The following is a 21,934-nucleotide window of genomic DNA, read 5'->3' as shown; positions in this document are numbered from 1 at the left end:
TGTGCCGTTTAAGGCAGTATTCGGGTTGGCTCTGGGGAATCTGGGTCTGGGTGCAGTGGGTTACTCCTCCCATTCCTTTAGGATTGGCGCCGCAACTTTGGCGGCAGGGGCCGGTCTCGCCCCCAACACTGTGAAGGGCGTAGGTCGCTGGACCTCTGACTGCTATAAGCGATATGTAAGGCCTGAATTGTTGTGAAAACATATGTGTGCAGTGTCTAACGGTTCCATCTCTCTCCTTTCTGATTAGTATGCCCGCTTCCGTGGTATGGGTACTCGGGCACTCTTTCGTGCGTCGCGCGGCGGTGCGCTTGCAGCGAAGAGAGGTGGTGAAACCGGCCGCATTGGGCGAGACCGAATTCGTATGGCATGGCGTTGGAGGGATGCGTATCCGACACTTGAGGTGGATCGTCGAGGAGCTCAGGGCAAGAGAGCACAAATTGCCTGATTGGATTTTCTTGCATTTGGGAGGCAACGACATGGTCGACAGAGGGCGCTTGGCTGTCAAGGAGGCCCTACTGGCAGATTTTGCCTGGTTGTGGCCTGAGTTCCCATCAACGAAAATTGTCTGGTCAGGCACGATATCACGCAGGGCATGGGGCCCAGGAGTGCGTCCTAGGTCTTTGAACGTCTCGGTGAGGTGATTGAACGGCGAACGAGCAAGGTTGTGCTCAGTAAAGGGCCGCTTGCGCTACCTCCAGGACCGGATGATTTCCGGGGAAGTGATGTACCACCAGGATGGGATACATTTGTCGGACTTTGGAACTGATACTTTTATCCGAGAACTTTGGTCATTTATTCTGAACGCAGGTGGGGAGGGTGTCAGACCTGTGGGCCTTGGCCACCCTTGTGGCAGAGAAGAGACCTGCGATCAGTAACTAGTGGCTAAACAAAATGGATGGGAGCCCGCCTGCCGGGCTCCATAGGCCAGCTCTGAGGGGGGATATGGCAAGCTCTCCACTGGGAGGAAGTGACCACCGGCTGGGGAGGCTAGGGCGACAGGCGACAGATTTCGACCCTCCCGGGCGACCCTGGGCAGCCTGGTGGTCGAGAGGTGGGCCCCGGTAATGGCGGACAAGGATCGAAGGGCGGGACCCACCACTCTAAGGGGCAGGTGCACGGCACTTGGCGTAGGGTACCCAGTTGCAAGATGCGAACCAGATGGTGTTCCTCCCTTAGGGTTGGGAAGGTGATGGAGCATGATATGCTCATAAATGTAGTTATGAATATAACTTGTAAATATTAGATATGCATGTTTTTGCTTGTCATGTTTATACAATGTTGTGAATAAACATGGCCTTTTTAACCCCACTTGAATCTCTAGGTGATTTCAAAATGTGGGGATCTTGCATGTCTAGGGATGTTGGGCGGTGGGGGAATATCTGGAGGGTACGGGTCCTATGACAAGCGCGGAGAATCACGCCACGCGCACTTAGGACCAGGCCTCTCCGGACCCCGCCCGCCCCTGGTCTCTGGTGGTTGATCGGGCGGACGGCCCAATCGGCGTCCGGCCGACCCATTTCCGGTCCGGCGATATCGCGTGACCTGGGGGTCAGGGGGTGGAGACTCATGGGCCTATTTAGGGTCAACTCCCTGTGACTGGGGTCTCTGTTCCCGCTATCACTCCTGGGTACCTGACTGCTCACGCCGGCACCTGGCCATTCTCGTGATCCAGGCCGGCTTTCCGAAACTCCCACCCACCCGTCCCTTAGATAAATGGTTTGAGGGGCGTTCTGTGGAGAAGAGACCTGCGATCAGTAACTAGTGGCTAAACAAAATGGATGGGAGCCCGCCTGCCGGGCTCCATAGGCCAGCTCTGAGGGGGGATATGGCAAGCTCTCCACTGAGAGGAAGTGACCACCGGCTGGGGAGGCTAGGGCAACAGATTTCGAGCCTCCCGGGCGACCCTGGGCAGCCTGGTGGTGGAGAGGTGGGCCCCGGTAATGGCGGACAAGGATCGAAGGGCGGGACCCACCATTCTAAGGGGCAGGTGCACGGCACTTGGCGTAGGGTACCCAGTTGCGAGATGCGAACCAGATGGTGTTCCTCCCTTAGGGTTGGGAAGGTGATGGAGCATGATATGCTCATAAATGTAGTTATGAATATAACTTGTAAATATTAGATATGCATGTTATTGCTTGTCATGTTTATACAATGTTGTGAATAAACATGGCCTTTTTAACCCCACTTGAATCTCTTGGTGATTTCAAAATGTGGGGATCTTGCATGTCTAGGGATGTTGGGCGGCGGGGGAATATCTGGAGGGTACGGGTCCTATGAACTTCTTTGTCCTGAGTACAAGAGGGAGCAGATCCAGCCTTTCAGGCTCCTCTCAGGTTAGAGCATCTCACCTCATCTGATCTTTTGGGGGTCCAGAAGATGTTTTGAGAAGGGTTCCTTGAGGTAACACATTTATGGTTGGTACTAACCAGAGGGTGGGGGCTCCTCCTGGCTCCTCCCTAACCAATGGGGTAAATGTTTCTGAGGGCAGCCATCCCCACTTCTTCAGCAGTTCCTGTTTGACCTATTTCAAACCATCCCTCAGTGCTTTTCACTCCTAAAATCCAAGATGGGGAAGCACCCTTTCTCCCTTTTGCAAAGTTTTTGTTTTCACTCAGAGGTGTAGGTATGGCTAGGGAAAAAAAGCCCCTCCCATGTGTCCACTCTAAACCAGTTATTGGTGTTGCTCCCCTCCTACTGATTTTGGTGCCAGCTTAGCCGGAAGGACACAGTGTTGCCTTTTCCAGATCGCACTTTCCATTTACTTGTGAAAAGGCATGCCCCTTTCCAAGTTATTGAAGTTCCTGGGTCCACCTTAACTGGTCTTCCTGAAATGGGAAGAAAAACACTTCTGCACATCCAGGCCTGGGAGAGGTTTTTATACCTCATGAAGGCCAAGCACTGGTACACCAGCTGTCAGTGGGCAAATAATAATAAGCCTACAGGAAGTCAGAAATTACAATACAAGGGCTTAGTAAAACTGGGCCAGGATATTTATGGAGCTAGGCCACATTGCTACGACACAAAGCATATATCAATATATTTACTGAAAATAAAAATTATGGTTTGGCTACTTCAAACACTCTAATGATCACATGTGAAAAAGACCTAAGAAATTCAGTGATAAAAGTTATCATCATCGTTCAACAAATTACCTAAAGGCTCCTGAAATCCACCTATCAGGAGCCACTTCACATACCACAGCTCACACACCTGTCATGAAAATCATGGGCCAGATTCTCTAGGATAAATTCAGCTGTAAACATAAATTTATGAACAAATGTATATGATTCAAACTTGCCAGGAATCCAGAAAAGGATTCCTGACAGTCAAAAATGTATTCAGCAGTGTGCCACAGTGAAGGTAAATCCGCCCTTGTGAATCTCACTCAAGGGGGGGAAAGACAGGGTTCCCAGGCATGACCTGCCTTGGACGTTTTGTAGGGCTAAAAACATGGACATTTGTGGGCATTCCCAAACAGCGATGACCCCCTTTCCTTCCTGAAAATGGGCAAATCTGGAGTAACTCCCGTTCCAGGGTAGGAAGGGGAACGGATTATCCCACATTCAGTAGGGTGTAGTGGAAACAGCTTTCTTCACAGAGGAAACTGTTTTCCTCGCAGAGAAAAAAAAGAAAATGTTTGCTCCACTCGCATTGTGCAGGCTTCTTAGCTATGAAGAACTCTGTACCGGGAGAATTAGGACCTCTTGGGCCTAGCCACTGTTGTACCACGGTACAACGCTGGTAAATGCATTGCATGCCTTTGACTCAAATTTTTTAGCCTGCATGTTTTTACTGCGATTATGCATTTACTTCGCATGCCAATACCACACATGGTTTTTATATTTAAAAACAATAAATTTGTAGGGGTAGACCCGCCACCTCCACCAACTTACCTTAAATGCGTGGTAATCGTATGCGATGTAAATACATAATCACGGTAAATAAATGCGTGCTAAAAAATGCGAGGCAAATGCATACAATGTATTTACCTCGTTGAAAAGGCTGTTTCCCCCTAGCCACATGAGATTCTGAGAATGCGCCTGGAAACCTGCCCCTGGGCCACCTTGCCAGGTATACTTCTAGGAATGATTGTGAATTCCGAAAAGTAGTGAAGGAGCACCTATACCTAATTGTATATCTACAGGTGCAGCTTTGCTACTATTTACGTGAATTAAACTGACAAAAGGTCATTTTAACTGTGTTGTTTTCAGTGATTAAAATTTTTTTTTTCACCTTTGAATGTTAGAGTTTGCAGTAGCAGTGGTGTAGCAAGGGGCGGTCCACACTGGGCGGCGCAAATTTTAGGGGTGACGGCCTCCCCCACTCTTACCTGCGGCAGTTATGGGCGACAAAAGCAGGGAAAGCCAGCACCTCCCCAGCGGCATCAGTCACTAGGGGGGTGCGGGGGGTGCGGACCGCACCGGGTGACACCACCTCATGGGGTGACACCAATCTAGTTACGCTGTGTAATACAGCTCTGGCGGTGGCAGAGTGCACATTATATGCAGTTATGCAGCCCTATCAAGTGTCACACATCTCACGTTTTACTACGAATGCATTTTAAGCCTATTTACATTACCGCAAGCAAAAATATTGTCACTGTACATCAGCTAATTATAAAAGTTGAGCATGTTACCTCGTTTTGAGATCTATAGTTTCCGCTGCCTATACACACGTAGGTCAAGGGAACTCAGCAGCCAATTAGTGTTCTCTTGCAAGTTATGATGAGGCTGGCTGATTCACCCTGGTTGGACGGCGTTTTATTTGTGAGCGCAGTGATTGGTCACTCGCTTACGCACGTGCTGTGTACAGCCTGTTGTGCACCACATGATTTACCACTGCTCGGCCAGAAGTGTGTGTGGTGGTAAGGGAAGTTTGGCAGTCACTTAAGTGCAGGGCTCGAGTCGGGGTACCACGCGGGTGGACGGCGTCCCCCCACTTATTTTAAGGGGTCTTACCGGGTGGACGCCGTCCCCCCTGCGCAAAAGCTGGTATGCTGTAGGAGAGCATGCATTAATTAATCTGTGCAGTATGCTGCTGCTCTAGTGCATTCTAAAAGCTACCAATGATAGGACATCAGCATAGCGCCAAGATGCCTGCACTGCGCACACTGGTGACTAACCCTCAAAACCCAGGCGCTGCCTGTCTTGTACCCACCAAGTGCCAGATGCACAGTGATGGCTCGACAAGTGCGCCTGTCCTGTGAGCGCGATCACGTATTTGAGCGTCCCCCCACTTCTTTTTTTTCCCCTTCTCGTGACGTCACTTCCGGTCGTGCCGTCACTTCACGTATCTGAGCGTCCCCCCACCTCTAGGTTTTTTCCCTTTTGTGATGTCACTTCCGGTCGTGACGTCACTTCCTGTCAGTGAGCGTCCCCCCCACTTCTTTATTTAGGACTTGTGCCCTGCTTAAGTGTGACCCACTGGACTGAGTATACAGCGCTAGACAAAAGAGCATCAGAATCCTAGCAAGGGTGTTTTGGCCGCAAGACGCTGATATCGCCTAACAGCAACTGTTTGGGGTTTTTCCAAGGCTCTATGGATGGTGGCAGGTGAGAAGAGTTTTATCGGCCCTTTTCATGACGTGTAATGAATCTGCATTCTTGAGACACTTAAGACTGCTAATGGATTTTCCGTAGCTCTGTATGAGAATGTGGCCTGCAGTGCAGTTTCCTTTGCAGGGCCTCTTTGTGAAGATTCACTGCTGCTACCTGTTCTGTCAAATTTATGGGATTGGGAATGAAGATTTCTCCCCCTCTGTCACATTTGCTGTGCTGCCTACACTGTGTATCTTTTGTGTGCATATGTTGCTTGCTTTGCCATCCCAGAAGGCCTCTGTGCTGTTCGGGCAGGTCAGTGCACCGGTGCAGTGTCTCAGGCCCAGATCAGCACTGGAGCAGTCTCTGGCTGCCGGTAAGAATGCCTACAAGGGCCAGGTCATGGTGGCGGAGTGGCAAGAGGGGCTTTCGTTTGAACAGCTGGAGGTCCTGAGGCCGTCGCTCAGTGACAGTGCAATATTAATGAGAACATGGAGTGTTGTGTGGTGCAATAACCACTACTGAAGAACAGAATTACCCTTAAGTAAACTATTAGTTTATTGGAAGCTCTCACTGCAAAGGCTTAGACAAGCTGCACTGTAAACCAGTCTTGCCAAGATGTATAGAGAACAGGCCTCTGTGTGCTCCTGTGACACATGTTTTGCCACAGATGCACCTTATGGGTAAGTGGTCAGCCTACCTCTCATACAAACCAGCTGAGCTATTTCAGTTGTCGTAGCTGCTAAGTGGCTGTGTCGTCTTTTCATATTTTTAGCAAGTAGTATCAAAAGTCTCAAAATGTAACATCATGTAGGTTAATAAGTTAGAAGTATAATACGGTGTTTCACAGGATAAAGAGCTATTTAGCAAGTACACATTAAATAGTCCTTCATACTAAAAGAGGCAGTAGCGCTCAATATGAACAGGAGTCATCAAGACTTGGGAGAGTGGAGGAGAGAGATAGAAAGAGACGAGGGTGAAAGTGGTGCAACAGGAGGAAGTACGGACAAAAGGAAGAATGCGAAATCAGTAGACACTAAGAGAAGAGTAATACAAGAGACAAAGGGTGATGGAAGAGAGCTGGGTGGAAAGAGACACTTTCCCTCGTCTTCATTGCTTAATTTTGCTCAGGATAAAGTGTCACTCATAGTTGCTGAAATGTCACTCATAACTACACTGAAATAATGGAAATGTCACACATAGCAATCCAAAACCTTGGCAGCTATGGTTATGTTAGTGCACTGTGCAAGCGCACCTGCTTCCAACAAATACGGCAGTGCACGCCACGCACGCACCACCTACTAGCATAGTGGTGATGGTGCGATGCGCTGCGGTGTACCCAGTTTGTGGGTCCCTGGGCTGTCAATCTTATAGTGCTACCAATGACGGCCCTGGGCCAGTCCCCGCGCTGTGCTCCTCTGATGCGTGCCACCACCACGCGCTTAGATTGAGTGGAGACAGTCTCAGCAGGGGAGTGTTGCTGGGCGATTTGCAGAACCCTTACGGTAGGGGCCCAGCCACCACCACAGTGGAGTCTAAAGAAAAGGTAAGATGTCACTGTGACTGTGAGAAATATACACATCACGGGGCTGTGTGCTGATCACATGTGTACCTTGCCTCACGCTAATGATGGGACGCCATTTGCAGCATCATTTGAATGTTTTTTTTCGGTCTGTGAGATAGGGCGCCCGTGCATGCGTCTTTCTTTCTGTCTCCGTTCCACGCAGCATTAATGAACTGGCCTACTGCCCGACGCTGTGTCGTACGCAGCCGCTGTCGAAGCATTCTGACCTTTGTCAATGTGAAACGCGTGCTTTCCAGACAGACTCCGGATGGAGGCCGTTATAAACACCCATTAATCCAAAAACACAAGGCAAGGCCTATTCTCTGGGCATCTGATGTGTCGTTAAATGAAAATAATGTTTCCAGCAACGTTTTTTAGTTTTTCAAAGGATTGTAAACTGACAGTGTAGTCCAACTAGGATGGAAATAAATCACAACTACACGTCCCAGCATGCAAAGTTGATGTTTGGTGCCAGTTAGTGTGTTCTACCTGCCAGCGCCTCAAGTTTCCCAACTCCAATCGTGAATAACTAACCTAGTTCTGAACATTTACGTTGCATTCTGGGACTTGTAGTCCTGTTTTTACAACGGCACAAACTACATAATTGGTTAACCAGTACCGCTTTGTAGTCTGGGAGGTGTACGCTTGTTCTTCCAATAGCAACTATTGTCCTATATTTCCTCGTAGGCAAAGCTTTGTTAGCTAGAAGGTAAGAAATGATGATGACGTCACACATGGCGTCACCAGTTAAAATAGCACTCCAATTTGGGAAATTGGTGTATCATGTGGTAAAGGCTAAGGATTCTGTATGGTCCCGTTATATTCCCAACTGTGTCCACTGGCGGACTGGGAGCGGAGGAGGTCCATGCGGTAAGTCGTGAGGGGGTGATACCATGAGTTACCCGCACTGGGTGATACCAACCCTAGTGACGCCACTGCACCTCCCTACTCCCCTGTTCTTACATGCGGCCGCCGCCGGGCGGCTAAGGCAGGGACCGCCACGGGCAGCCAAAGTTCAAGCTACGCCACTGTGCAGTAGCTAAATCATAACATTTTAAACGTGTTTTTTTTATTGAATTTATGATTATTTAAAAAAAAAAAGTTAGCAACTGATGTAGGGCCATTGCCAGTGTGTCCAACCCTTGCGACCTGTCCAACCATATAATACAATAACTGACTAACCCATCCATCTCTTAAAAGTTACTTTTATGTTTCACTATACTAATTCAACAATAATCCTCTATGGGTCCCAGAGTAGCGTGCTACTCGCCGAAAAAGCGCTTTGACGCCTCGTCAGGGGTAGTAAGCGCTATGTAAATGCAATTACAATACAATACAATGCCCTCACTCTCTGTCTTCCAGTTGTGCTAACAGTGTTGCCTAATATGAGTATTCACTTCTGTTTGCTCTTCACGAAACTTACGAATGTACAGAAATTCGGGCGGTCGAGAAATGGAGCATCTTTCAAAACACAAAACGGCATGCTCCTAAATGTCTTTGAATTCGCAAATTTACTACTCACAGTATGCGTTTTTTTCCAATTTTAGTGCTCCTCAGCTCTTCTTTGTGTAAACGATCTACAGAAAAAAGATTTCAGATAGTGCAACTATGAAGGGGCTCAAACAGAGTCCCCATCAAAAAGGTTATAACCAGGTTCAACTCCAACTGAACATCCACAAAAGGATGAGAAGGATATATGTTTGTTAACCCTTGGAGGAAAGACAATAGGAGACTTCAAAAGGTATGGCTGGCCTGGCTGGTCTGACTGACAGAGGAATGCAGACAAAGCAGTCAAATACAGTGCATCCACTCTGAGCTAGGGAATGTGCATATTTCAGAACCTGTAACAGCTTGCCTGCAAGGGATCCACATTATTGTCTGCACACCATGCAAAAAAAAGTTGGCCAATTTGATGGAATAAGAAGTATTAGTGGAGGGGCAACTTATTGACAAGACTACATAGACCACCACTGATGGCAACTGAATAGGAACTCAGTTGTTCCCTCTCAATTTTCAAGCATGTAGGTGGAGGTCTCAGAGATTAGGCTACAGAACCATTACCCCTGACAGGAAAAGAAGGTCCGGTCTGAATGGGAAGCAAAGCAGGGTACTTGTGCAGAAGGTCCACATTCCACTACCTTCTAGACCAACCTACGGCAATGAGAATGACTTGAGCCCAGTCTTAGTGAATCTTCCTGAGAACTCAAGCAATCATGAGAAATAGGGGGAAATGTGTAATGCAGCTGAAAGTTCCACCTCAACTGAAAAGCATCCTCCAAGGGTCCGCTCAATGAATTTTGGAGGGTGCTGAACAGCTAACATTGAGCCTTTTCTGAAAGGGTGAGCAAGTCAACCTTAGGAGTGCCCCACTGGGCAAAGATGTCCTGGACTACCTCTAGTATAAGACGCCACCTGTGATCGGCAAAATAATGCCAGCTCAGGCTGCTGGCTTTGAAATTCAGAAACCCCACTAGGTGTTTGGGGGGGAGGTTGATCACTTGATGCTATGCCAAAGACCACAGCCTCAAAGCTTCCAGACAAAGTAAGTGAGACCCTACCCCACACAGTTTGTTCACGTACCACATTGCTGTCATGCTGTCCATCAAGATCTGGATGAATTGAACATGGATGGGAGGAGAGGAAGGCATTGAGCGCCAGCTGAAACGTACCAGCTGGTTGATGTGAAGAAAATGTTCTTCTTGATACTAGAGGTCCCTGATCTCCAGATGAGCTCCCCATTTTAGGGTGGAGGCAACCGTCACTACTTTAGTCACTGTCAGAGGGGGAAAGAAGGCTATCCCGCAGCTCCCGTTCATCTTGTTCCCCCACCATGCCACTTCTGCGCAGTGCTGGGGGAGATTATGGTGGAAACTGACAGGTCTCCACCATAATGAAGCCTCAGTTTATGGAGGCACCACTGCAGGGCCCTCATGTGCCAATGTGCATGCATGACTTGGAGAATGCAGGAAGTCAGCAGACCTAGGAATCTGCTGACTTTCAGTACTGGGCTTCTCACACTTTGGTGAAAGAATAAGACCATTTCCACCATGACCGTATCCTCTGAGTTGGAGGAAAGGCACAGAGAAGGGTGGTTTCCAGTACTCACCCTATGATATGGAGTCGTTGGGACAGCCCTAGGTGAGATTTGGGTCATTGATGGAAAAACCCAGGTCAGATAGCAGAGATGCTGTCAACTGCAGATGGCGTGACACCAGCTCCAGTGAACAGGCTATGATTGGCCTGTCATCGTGATACGGAAAACCTTCTGAGATGGGCAGCAAACCACTGCCATTGCCTTTGTTACGACTCGAGGTGCTGAAGTTAGGCCAAAGGAAAGTATTTCAAACTTGTAATGCATAGAACCCACCATAAATCACAAGTACTTTCTGTGTGACCAAAGGCTAGGGCTGTGGAAATATGTATCCTGCAGTTCGAGTGACACCACCCACGCTCCAAGCTCAAAAGGCCTGTAGCTAGGGTCAGCATCTTGAACTTTTGTTTTTGAGAAAGAAGTGAAGGTTCCTGAGGTCCAGGATGGGATGAAGACCTCTGTTCTTCTTGGGCATGAGGAAGTGCATAACATCCTTGGCTCCTCTCCTGCGCTGCTATTAACTCCACTGCTCCTTTCAAGAGAAGACCTGCAACCTCCTGTTGGGGAATGGGTAGATGGTCTGAAGGCCGTGAAGAGGGAGGGCCTGAGATGGGGGGCAGGGCCTGAAGAAAGGGAAGGGTGTAGCCATTTTCTATGATTTGAATGGCCAAGTGGGCCGAAGTAATGGCTTTCGAGGTCAAAGAAAATGAGGTGCCCGCCCTCCCACAGGCTCTGTGTGGACTTGGGTAAGCTAACCTGCTTGTTTGGCGGTAAAGAAGATGAGGAGGAAGAAGAAGAAGAGGGTTGCCAGGCAGAACTGCTGCCCTTTCCCCGGCTTCAACCTCTGCACTGCCTGGCAAGGGGAATATGCTATTGTGGGAGCTGTGTCTGATATTGTCTTAGATGAAATAAAGACCCTTTTGAGTAACTGCAAAAGTGACTAAGCTTGCTGTTTTTTGGTCGGAGGCAGGAGCTGCAGGCCAAGTGAGTGTGCAGTGCCTTGCTGATTTTTTAAAGCTCCAAAGCTGAATTACCTTTATCACCAAAAAGCTGCACCACATTCAAATGGAATGTTCATAAGATTTGGTTGGACATCTACAGAAAAGTTGGATGTGCTGAGGCAAGCATGATGACGAATGGTGATGGAAGGGCCAATGGAACGACCATAGAATTGGCAGTGTCAAGTCCTGATTTTATAACATTAGGCATTCTAACCATCTAGAATGAGCTCCTGTAAACGGTCTTTTATGTCATCTGGAACATGTGGCAAGATCATCTGGGCCATTTTCCACAAGCAATGACTATACCTAAATAGAAGGCAGTTAGCATTAAGTGACTTCAGGACCATATTTCCTGTGGAAAGTGCCTTTTAGGCCCAAACCTCGAGGTGTTTTGATTGGCCCAGGAAACAGGAGGCTTGAATTACAAGTGATCCCTGGTGAGGGATGGGTTGACAGAAACACTGGGTCATCTGGAGCTAGGCGATACCGACGACCTACAAGCCGGTTGACTGCCGGAGTGGAAGAAGGTTTCTCCCATGCCTTTAAAATTGGCTCTAAAATAGCCCCATGAAAGGGAGGAAGGGGTTTCACCATTGAAGAAGAAGGCTTAAGGGCCTCAGTGAGAACATTGGTCTTGGTTTCTATGGTGGGCAGTTGTAAATCCAAGACTTTGGCAGTCTTCAGCTTCACCTTATGCAGGGAGACTACTTCAGGCATTGGTGGAACAGTGGGCAAGCCCATAGCTAACTCTGAGTAACACTCAATGCCACTGGTGGAGTATAGTCCTTGAAATGCATATGTGTCAGGCCCAAAATCTCCATAGGGTTTGAAATCAATAGGATCAGAGTCCATTCCAAAACTATCATGCAGGCAGTTTTGTAAACCTCCATAAGTCGTTGGGCATTCCTATAGGATTTGACATGAACATTGGAAGCTGGTAGGGGTCTGCCAGTCCCAAGGGCATCAAAGCCTTTGAAAATATACACATGGTGTTAAGGAACACCACTAGTTCCGATCCGGGCTCGGGAACTCTGGGGAAGAAGGCGCCAAAGTCAGAACCTTACAGGCACTGTCACCAAGAGCTCCGGAAAGTATGGAGGTTGATCAAGAGCTGAGCCTGTACTGCACAGAGGAGGAGCCCCCATAGTCAAATCAACTATCTCATACATTTGGAGTGTTACTTCAATTTCCTCTGCTGCTTCTTTTTCTTTCCAGGTGAAGAGGAGTATGACGCCTTGACCATTACGGAGATGATGGTCTTCCCTTGCCCTGGCTGTAAAAAGCTTACCCTCCCAATATTTTGTTGCTTTAGGGTGCATGGTGAGCCACAGGAAAGAAGAGCAGGCCTGGGACTCATGGTCTGACCCTAGACACGAAAGACAAACTGTGTGGTGTTCATAATGGACATGTGCCCTTCGCAGTCCCTGCAGGGTTTGAACCCTGATTTCTTGGGAGGCGGCATAGGTTTGCTTCAAAATAATTTTAATGTGAGAAAACTCTTCACAGAGAGTGAAGCTCCCAATCCACAGAGAACTGATGTTGCTGCACTGGGGTGAGTACTTTGTGACCTCGATGTCACTGCCTGATGTCACTTCCCGCGTTGACCAGTCCGACACCCTCAACCAGTGACTTGAGAGCTTTGTAATTTTTTCAGCTCCCCTCTACGGCCTAGGATAGTTGCATAGGTGAGAAATCTGCAGGCAGAAGCATCCTTCATAAACACTAATTTTCAATGTAAAGTGTGAATGAACCATTACTACAGAGTCCAAATTGCCAACTGTAATCATTGCCATTACCTTACCGCAATGCTTCTCGACCACTCTGTTGTCTATGGAAGTCAATTCACCAAAATGCTGGAGGTAGTGGAAGAGACAACACACACAATTTGCTTTTCTATGATCTCACACGTGGCCATTCGACTCACCCATAGACCCCCTCTGCACGCCTATCTGCTTCTAAGGGGCTAAGAGCAATGTCAGGGTACGGGCTAAGAGAAAAGTCAGTGAAGGGCAAGAAATGAAGACGTCGGAAGGTAAACTGGGCTGAAAAGCCCTGTTTACTTTTTGATCCTACTGCTCACTTCATGACCCCTGAAACTAGTAGTAGCAAGGGAAGTGCTAAACTTGCCAAAGAGCAAGTCAGAGGTAATAGTTGCTGCTCCCATGGACTAACCCTGATTGTTTTCCATGCCTCACTCATCACGCCTAGGATGCTCTCTCAGCTGTGAAAGGGCACCTGAGACGAGTGCACAGCATATAAAGTATACCCCAGTAAAATTTGGCAGTAATACTGGGTACGTGTTCTGCCCACGAATATCCTTCCGAACACAAACACCTACTTACCTTCCTCTCAGACAAATTTTTTTCAGCGTGAAAAGACTTGACTTAAATACATAATCTCGGAATTGTCCAGATTGTGTACAATTTCTTTTTTCTCTAGAATTATCGTTTTCAGAATTTGCAGTCAGCATGGTCTCCTGTCTGCTGGATTCCTTTTGCCTTCCAGCATTTCAGCATTGCTGTAGGTTACCTGATTCAAATATTGTAGGATCCCATTCTCGAATGATGACTTAAATCTCTTGTCCATTTGGTGCTCGGCCTAAATTTTGGGTGGACCCTTGAAAAGATTTACACCTCTTACCAGCTTGCTCACCATGGAATTCTTAGGTCCTAAATACAAAGACATAGGTGTAGGAAGGTGGATATCTGACTATGGTTACCCCCAACTTTTTGCCTGGTGTTTTGCTGGTTTTTCGACTTAGTTGACCTGGGACCCTGCTATTCAGGGCCCCAGGCCTACTGCTCTCTCTGTAAAATGGATTCCATGTACCTTAGGTACATATCTAATTGGATACTGAGTCACCTTATTAGTCCCTGTACAGTGTACCTTAGGTACCCAGGGCATAGGTGTACCCAGGGCCTACCAGGGGCTGCAGCATGTATTATGCCTCCCCTGGCTGGCCATCCAAATCTGACACAACTGGCTGCACGACAGCTGGGGCAAGGTGGTGTAATCACCCTTTGCTTTAGATATAGTATTCCTATATCTAACCCTAAAATGGACACATATATTCCTATCAGTCACTCCTATGGCAGCCTTATCAATCCTGAAGGCAGAGTGCTTGGAATTGTATAGAGGCACACAAAGGCACTGCCATGAAAATATCCTATGGTGCCCTTGTGCCATACCAGTGGTAGAGATCCTAAGGCACCAGAATAACCTAATACTGGCTGTAGCGTAGAAGTGTTTACGTAGCTTAACGTTGTTCCTGGTTGAGGTGCTGATCCTTGGAGGCCCATGCCTATCTAACTCAGTTCTTCTTAGCAGTATGGCTAAACGCCCCAGCCAGTTTTCCATGTCAGAAGTAACATGGACAGATTAATGAGACCACTCTCATGTGAGTATATTGACTCAAATTTCAAACAGCTGAAAATGTTGTTGAATGTTATTGAAATGCCTCAGACCACAAATAGCAAGCCTTGTACCACTGTCCTAATACCTACAGCCAGGATGTTCATCCCATCATTGTAAAAACAACAGTTGATGAACAGAATGCAGAACAATGTCATACATTCACCCCAGTACAGAGATCTGGGCCTAAATCCATCGTTATTTTGCTCACCACACCACCCCAGTTTAGAAATGGCCATTTGCAAATCAGCCTTGACCCTGTGCCTCATGGGAACAGTCCAGCCCGAACTGTCAAGCCATGTCTTCCCTGGACTGGAATCAAGCATCCTAGGACCGTTTTCTGGCTATCAGCCGTCTTCGGCCATGATAGTTTGACTCCAGTGGCATGGAGACCGCGGGACTCCCGTCCCACTCGGGGTGTCACAGCAGTTTGCACCACCGCTCCACCAAAATTTCGTAATCAGATCATTAATATCACCAGAATTGCTGACAGATGAAGAAGAGGTCCTAGAACTTGCAACTATAAAAAAAAAAATCCTTTTGAGAAGATCACCCAGGGATCTGCCATGTGCCCATGTGTGTAGCCACATTAGGAACATGGCTGACAGTTTAGAGCCAAATGAATGTGTGGCAGTATAATTTACCCCATCTAAAGTGAACTCTGCCCACCCTTGCTTACCAAGGCCATGTGGCGGCTGCTACTTAACGAGGATGGCAGTGGCAGGGTGGAGGGGGGATAAACAATAAAAAAGAAATCACTTACCTGAAGACCAGCCGAAGCCTCTCGGTTTTCTTCAGTCTACTCCAATAGTAGGAAGCTCACAGACTCCCCGACTCCCCAAGCCAATCACAACATTGCTGTCATTAGCATGACAGCAGCGTCCTCATTGGTCTGAGCGCCTTGGTTTGCCACTCTGGCAGGGAATGGGAGCCTATACATTTTATCCACCCAGGCTGTGCAATACAGCCAGGTGGAGAACATGATAAGGGTGTATACCTATACCTGTTTGGCCGGCTCAAGATGGCCGGCCAAACAGTCATGCGCACTTAATAGCGTGCCCACCTCTCCCCCACTGCTCCTGTGACAGCGAAGTCCCGCCCGCTCCACAATTAAAATGTAAACCAGCTGAACCAGGACAGAAAAATAAAATGGTAATAACATTGCGTTATTATCATTTAATTTTTCCTTTTTGAACTGCTCACAGAGCTGCTGGGGACGCTAATCCGCCTTAGCAGAGGAGCCTCCGTTGGGTAGTGGTGACCGTATTCTAACCAATGGAACATCCCTTTTTTTCCAGAAGTCTGTGGGTCTCTGGACATCTCAGTTATACTGACGGTCCTTGTAGTCCTATCAACCAAAGTATCACTGATCCCTACCCATTTTTTTAAAAGGCACTACAGGAATCATACAGTGAGGAACAATTTCAGTGCTCATTACTGTTAATTGTGTTGGCTAGGGGACCTAGGAGTCATAGCTTTATGTGTTTTAGAGGTATCTTGCTCATGAGTCAAAATTCCTCATGAACAGTTCAGACAGTTTCAATAAAATAAAATACCATCTCTCAATACGTAATGCCGATCGCAAAGTTTAGGTATAAGTGGAGAACCACTTGATAGGTTTTCCCTTCCTTTACCCAGGTGTGAAAGTATCTACAACATTAGATGTAGCTATGTATAGTTTCAATGCCTCATTGGGACTGGTCATATTCAGACATTTTCGAATCTAGGCCATGAAATCCTTCCAGAGCAAAAAGATGGGGGTCTGCACTGATCCCCCAACAGAGAATGTTTTATGCCTACAAGCAGTATTTCTCACTTTCCAAGAAATGCAGGCTTGTGGTGCACATGTGGCTATGGAACTGGAGACGTTTTCCTTATGGATCACTTATGAAGCAGGAATCTTGTGTGCCCAGAAGACCAGATGAGCCTAACTGAATATGCTTCTCATATATACTCATGACACAGAAAAATAATGAACCTGCTGTTTTATCATTGAGGCAAATATAATGAAATCTCTATGCATCAAGGGGCAATAAAGTTTTATGTTCACCTCAGTAATGGTCATTGATTTGTCTTCTTCATAACACACATTACCACCAGGTTAGCTGATATGGTTACAGGACAATCCCTTCTCTGATCCACAAGATAGTCCATAAATTATGAAGCAGCTCAGAGCCCATCAAGGGTTGATCGTTCTACCTCCTGAGATTGCAAGGGAGATCCTTCTGTTGTTATCCACAAGCAAAGATCCAGGTTATGACCTAGTAACGCTCCCTGTTCTCTTTCACCTTGGCTCAACATCCTGATTCATTAATCATCTTATCATCAAACTAGTTTAATTTGGTTCCAATAAAACCATAAATTGTTCTCGGACGTTGTCAATGCTAGTGTAGGATTTTTTAATACCCCCTCCTAATCATAACCTTGACATAGATATTTTAATTTCTTGACTTGATGGGGGCTGTTTCCCAGCATGTTAAGGACACAAGGTTACGTGAAAGTCCATACCCTGTTCAACGGTGGTCTTTTAAAGTGCTATCTCCACCAGCCATGATGGCTCACTGCATATAGAGTAGTTAACACCTTAGCTGCGTGTAAACATTTCTCCCCAGTGCTGCGCTGTCCATTAGAACTAGTGCTGAATGGACGTTCAATGGTCGTGCGCAGCACTGGGGAGGTAGCGCTGCTGACGACCATTGGCCGTCAGCAGCACTTAAGGGGTTAAGCTGCTACCATCTTTGGAAGAGTTGGCACCGAATGGCCCAGCTGTATATGTATGAGCTGGTGGCATGCTCGCGTGCACTGACCTCTAAGTTGGACAGCTAAGCCACCAGGCACCAAAATGTAAAATCTGTTGTAGACAGATTCTCTTCTCGGTCCTTTGCTACATCAGACCCTTAGTTTTGTTATGAGGTCAGCATTTACGTGCAGGCTATCTTCTTTGGAAGGCTGTTCAGTGTTGATAGCATAAATTAGTTTGCATTCTTATTTTGTACCTGCTACAGAGATAAGTCTCATTGGCCCACATGCATCAATATCGGCTTTTGCGATTTCTAAATTGCGAAAAATAGCGATTCGCAATTTAGAAATCGCAAAAGCCTATGCATGATTATTTTTTCATTTTTTATGCAATTCGGTAAAAATCGCTATTTTTACCGAATCGCATAAAAAATTCGAATTTCAAATTGCGAATTCACAATTCCCATTCATTCCTATGGGCCAAAATGCCCATAGGAATGAATGGGAATTGCAAATTCGCAATTTGATATCGCAATTCATCAATCCATTTCAAGGGTGGAGAGGGGGGTCTAAATGACCCCCTCCCTGCACCCATGAAATGTACTTTTCAGTAGAAGTTACATACACACATGTCCTAAGGACATGTGTGTCTGTAACTTAACAGTTTAAAAAATGCATTTTTGTGCATTTGTAAACAATTTCGCAAATTACCACGAGGTTGAACTTCGTGGTAATTTGCACTTCCAATTTGAAAAATCGCACATTTTTTGAAAATGATGCATAGCATTTAAGAAATCGCAAAATTGCGATTTCGTATATGCTATCGCAATTTTAGAAATCGCAAAAAAGTTGCGATTTCTAAAATAGCATGATGCATTCCAAACAGCACTTTTGGAATCGCAAACGGCCGATTTTAAGGAATTGCACCGTTTGCGACTCCAAAAATGCTTGATGCATGTGGGCCATTATCTTTATATCCCCATGTTTTCTGCTTCAGTTCCAGTTTGGAAATACGCCTACGGAAAACCTGTAAAGCATGCATGTTGGTTGTATTAATTACAATACATTTTTACAAGTATGTCTAAATCATTAGAAGAATGGTGGACCTTTAGTCACATTTCAGGTCAACAAAAGTAGACTCACCACTGTTAGATGCCCGGTCTTGGCTTTGTAGACTTGTGGCTCCTGTCCACTTGTGAAGACAACAGTCCCTTCTTTCCCCATAAAATTAAATTTAACGCTGGAAAACACAGATCCATTTCGATGTTATTTTGAAAAGTCATTTGGCGATGATAATGTTTGTTTTTATTTTACAGTTTTTAGCAAATAGTAAAAAAAAAGTTGAAAACTAAAAAAATTATTTGAAAAATTTAGCTTGCCACAAGTTAGCATTAAAAACATTCGAATCTTGTGACGCTGTTTACAAACGTAAACTTTAATAGCGTTTGTGCGCTGCATTATAAAGATTAGAGGCTGATTGGGATGATAGGTGTTTAATTTCTTTTTTTTGGAAATTCTTTCAAGTAAGCACACTAACAAAACTATCCTCTCTGATTAATAAGTCTACCCCCAAAGCCTCAAGAGGTGTGGAAAAAGTGTGGAAGGGGAAGGAAATGGGAAAGAGAAAAATGCTCAGGCAGAGGCATGAATGTGCAACACACAACATTTACTTTTCAACATCATGAAACCAACACCTCTCTAGCTCCGGAAATGAATGCAAACATCAGTGGGTCTGTGCATAAATGTATCATCCCAAACCCCAATGCATTTCGGACTATTCCCAAAGTTCTTCATCAGGGGTTAATGATCTATTTCGTTCCAGCTTTTCTGCGCTTAATCCTGCAGCTATGAATCCTGCGTTGTGTGGGTACATCTTGCAGGTCAGAGATTAACCGGACAATTTACTTCTAAACCAGACCACACTGATTCCACAATGTGAATACGTTAAATGTAGGTCCGGTATTGTATACCGCCAACCATTCGTAATGTCACCATCAACCAAACTTTAATATGACCCCGCTATCTCTATCTGTAAGCAGTTTTCTAAACTGTACTACTGTTAGATTTGGGTCTAGCCAGGAGCAATAACATATAAATGAAGGGTGACCCTACAATCCAAGACTCATAAGTACCCACAGTACTAAAAGGTCCCGAATCTGACAACCTTGTATATGAGGCCCCCACTTAACCTTTTTTCTACAATATATTGTTCATAGATTCATAAAATATTCATCCACAAATAAGAATGTTAGACCTGACCTTCTTGGCGTGATATTCTCCTAAACCTTTTGCCTTCACTTCCTGATTTTTGCTGAACCTGTTCTTGTTGGCATTAGTACTATAAGCACCTTACCCCTACTAACCAGCACTGAAGTGCTTGTTGTCTCTCCTTAAAATGTGGTAAAATAGGTATACGTTTAATTGGCACATTTAATTTACGTGGAAGTCCCTAGTAAATGGTTTGCCTGTACCTGCTGCCTGCAAATTAAATGCTACTAGTGGGCCGCAGCACTCATGCTGCCACCCACTAAAGTAGCTCTGATAAAATTTCTCAGGTCTGCCACCACAGCCTGTAGTGCAGTTTAAATTGCCATTTCGACCTGGCAAAATAAAACTTTTGTCAGGACTTAACCTTTCTTATTAATACTTGCAAGTCACCTCTATGATAGTCCCTAAAGGTTTACATGATGGGGTGCATGGTATTTAAAAAGCAAGACATGTAGACTTAAGTTTTACATGTCCTGAAAGTTCTCACTGTTGTAAGGCGTATCTCTCCCATAGGCAAACACTGGGTTACCTTATTTCAATCAATAAGTACTAACATCAGAATGGGAGTAGATAGAGAAATACTATTTACACTCAAAATAATTGTAATTTAAAATCTTTTTTAATGGTAAAATTGGATTTTAGATTATAATTTTGAAAATGCTACTTTTAGAAAGCTGTCACATTCCTACGAAAGGTTTCCGAGGCCTTTCTAGGAGTTTCCAACTGCATGGGCCTCTTAATGGTTCCCCCTTCAAGAATATGTGTTAAGTCCAGACAGTGAACAATGGAACTGGGTGTAGGTGGGAGAGGGTCTCCTTGCAGGATGGCGGAAGAGGAGCTATACTTTGCCCTGACTACATTGAAAAGGATCTTGCCCACAGCACACACATAGAAACCAAACACCAGGCCTACTAATGCCTTTGTCACCCTAGACAGTTTGGAGATAGGACCAGAGGAAAGGGAAGTCCTGACCACAGCCAGTTTTTGCAGGCCAGGGAATGCCCCCACATTAAGGCTGGCAACAAGCTTAAAAATAGGACCTTCAGAATCACTAATGAGACACCTCCTAATCCTGTGGTAATTTCAGATAAATTCCTGAAAGGACTGCCCTGCTGCTTGAAGAACTGCCTTGCTTTCTGAAGAAAGAAGACTGGACCTGCTTGCTTGATCTCAGGCTACCCAGAGTGACTTCAAGGGTCAGTTGTGTTGCCTCATCTTTGTGGTACAGAGACACAAAAGTCTACCAGAGGTCTGTAATGGAACTGCCCAGCTGGCCAGCACCAACTGGACCTGTCTGAGCCATGCCACTGGCCTCTGCTGCAGTGAGTCATGCTTCCCAAGAGGTGCCTTCCCAGATCCTGGACCTCTTTCTGGAGTGACTGAAGGTTTCACCAGAAGTGACGCAATACGAAGCAGCCTGATGCAGGACCGCACATTGCAGCATCTCACTTCTCCTGACTGGCGGCTTCATTGGACCCGATGCAAAATGGTGCAGGCTGATGCATTGCAGCCCCTCACAGCTCCTGGTCAGCGGCTCACTATAACCGATGCAGCACAGTGCAGATGGACGCAGGTCCTTTCACCACATCCCCAAGAACACAAAGGTGCAACTCCTAGTAGGCCGCACTCTGCCGTGTACCTGGCCCACACTCCATCGCAGTCAGCCTGAACTTCTGACTTTGTCCCAGTCCAGTGGGCCTAGATAACCACAGTTGATGCTTTGTGCTTTTCGCCACTATTTTCTCTAGAAACTTTAAAAGCTCATAGCTCTGGTTTAACTGATGGGATTTTGATCAGTTTTGTTTATTTAATACAAATCTCTCTATTTTTACTTGCCAGATCCCACTGCTACACTTAGAACCAAATGAGCGACAGACTTGGGTGAATTTGATGATCAGGAATGGCAGGAAGCGCTAGCGTCCCCTAAGGAGGTGGGAATCTCTAGTAGACTCCGGCTAGTACAACTTAAAGTCCTTCACCGCATATACTACACGAGGACCACTTTACACAAAATGCAGAGAGCGACACACCCATTCTGTCTCAGGGGCTGTGGGGAGGAGGGAACCTTTTTCCACACTGTCTGGGATTGTCCGGTTCTGACAGGCTATTGGCAATAAGTTCTGCGCACCAAATCTCAAACAACAAAAGTGTCACTATTACCAGACCGGAGGAGGTGTTTACTAAATGTGTGGGAACCCAACGACTTTTCTCGCCACCTGCAGATTTGGGTCACATTGGGAATCACGACTGCTAAGCGGGATATTGCGCAGAAGTGGGGGGCAGCGGAGGCCCCAACACTGTCAGAATGGTGCAGAAACATGGA

The 21,934-nt window shown here is 46.3% G+C and overlaps 1 protein-coding gene across 1 annotated transcript in view; it reads right to left on the bottom strand.

The window, feature by feature from the left end:
* Window positions 1–18,462: 18,462 nt before the first annotated feature.
* Window positions 18,463–21,934, bottom strand: part of MYO1H (myosin IH) — a 655,926-nt gene continuing 652,454 nt past the window's right edge. The window contains exon 30 of the mRNA XM_086943103.1: window positions 18,463–18,583. Coding sequence (XP_086799229.1) covers window positions 18,463–18,583 — 121 coding nt within the window. The remainder of the gene's footprint in view (window positions 18,584–21,934) is intronic.

The sequence above is a fragment of the Lissotriton vulgaris genome, chromosome 11 (genome assembly GCF_964263255.1).
Source record: "Lissotriton vulgaris chromosome 11, aLisVul1.2, whole genome shotgun sequence".
Classification (NCBI taxonomy): domain Eukaryota; kingdom Metazoa; phylum Chordata; class Amphibia; order Caudata; family Salamandridae; genus Lissotriton; species Lissotriton vulgaris.
Note: the sequence above shows the minus strand (reverse complement) of the source record. Positions and strands in the feature narration are given on the sequence as shown.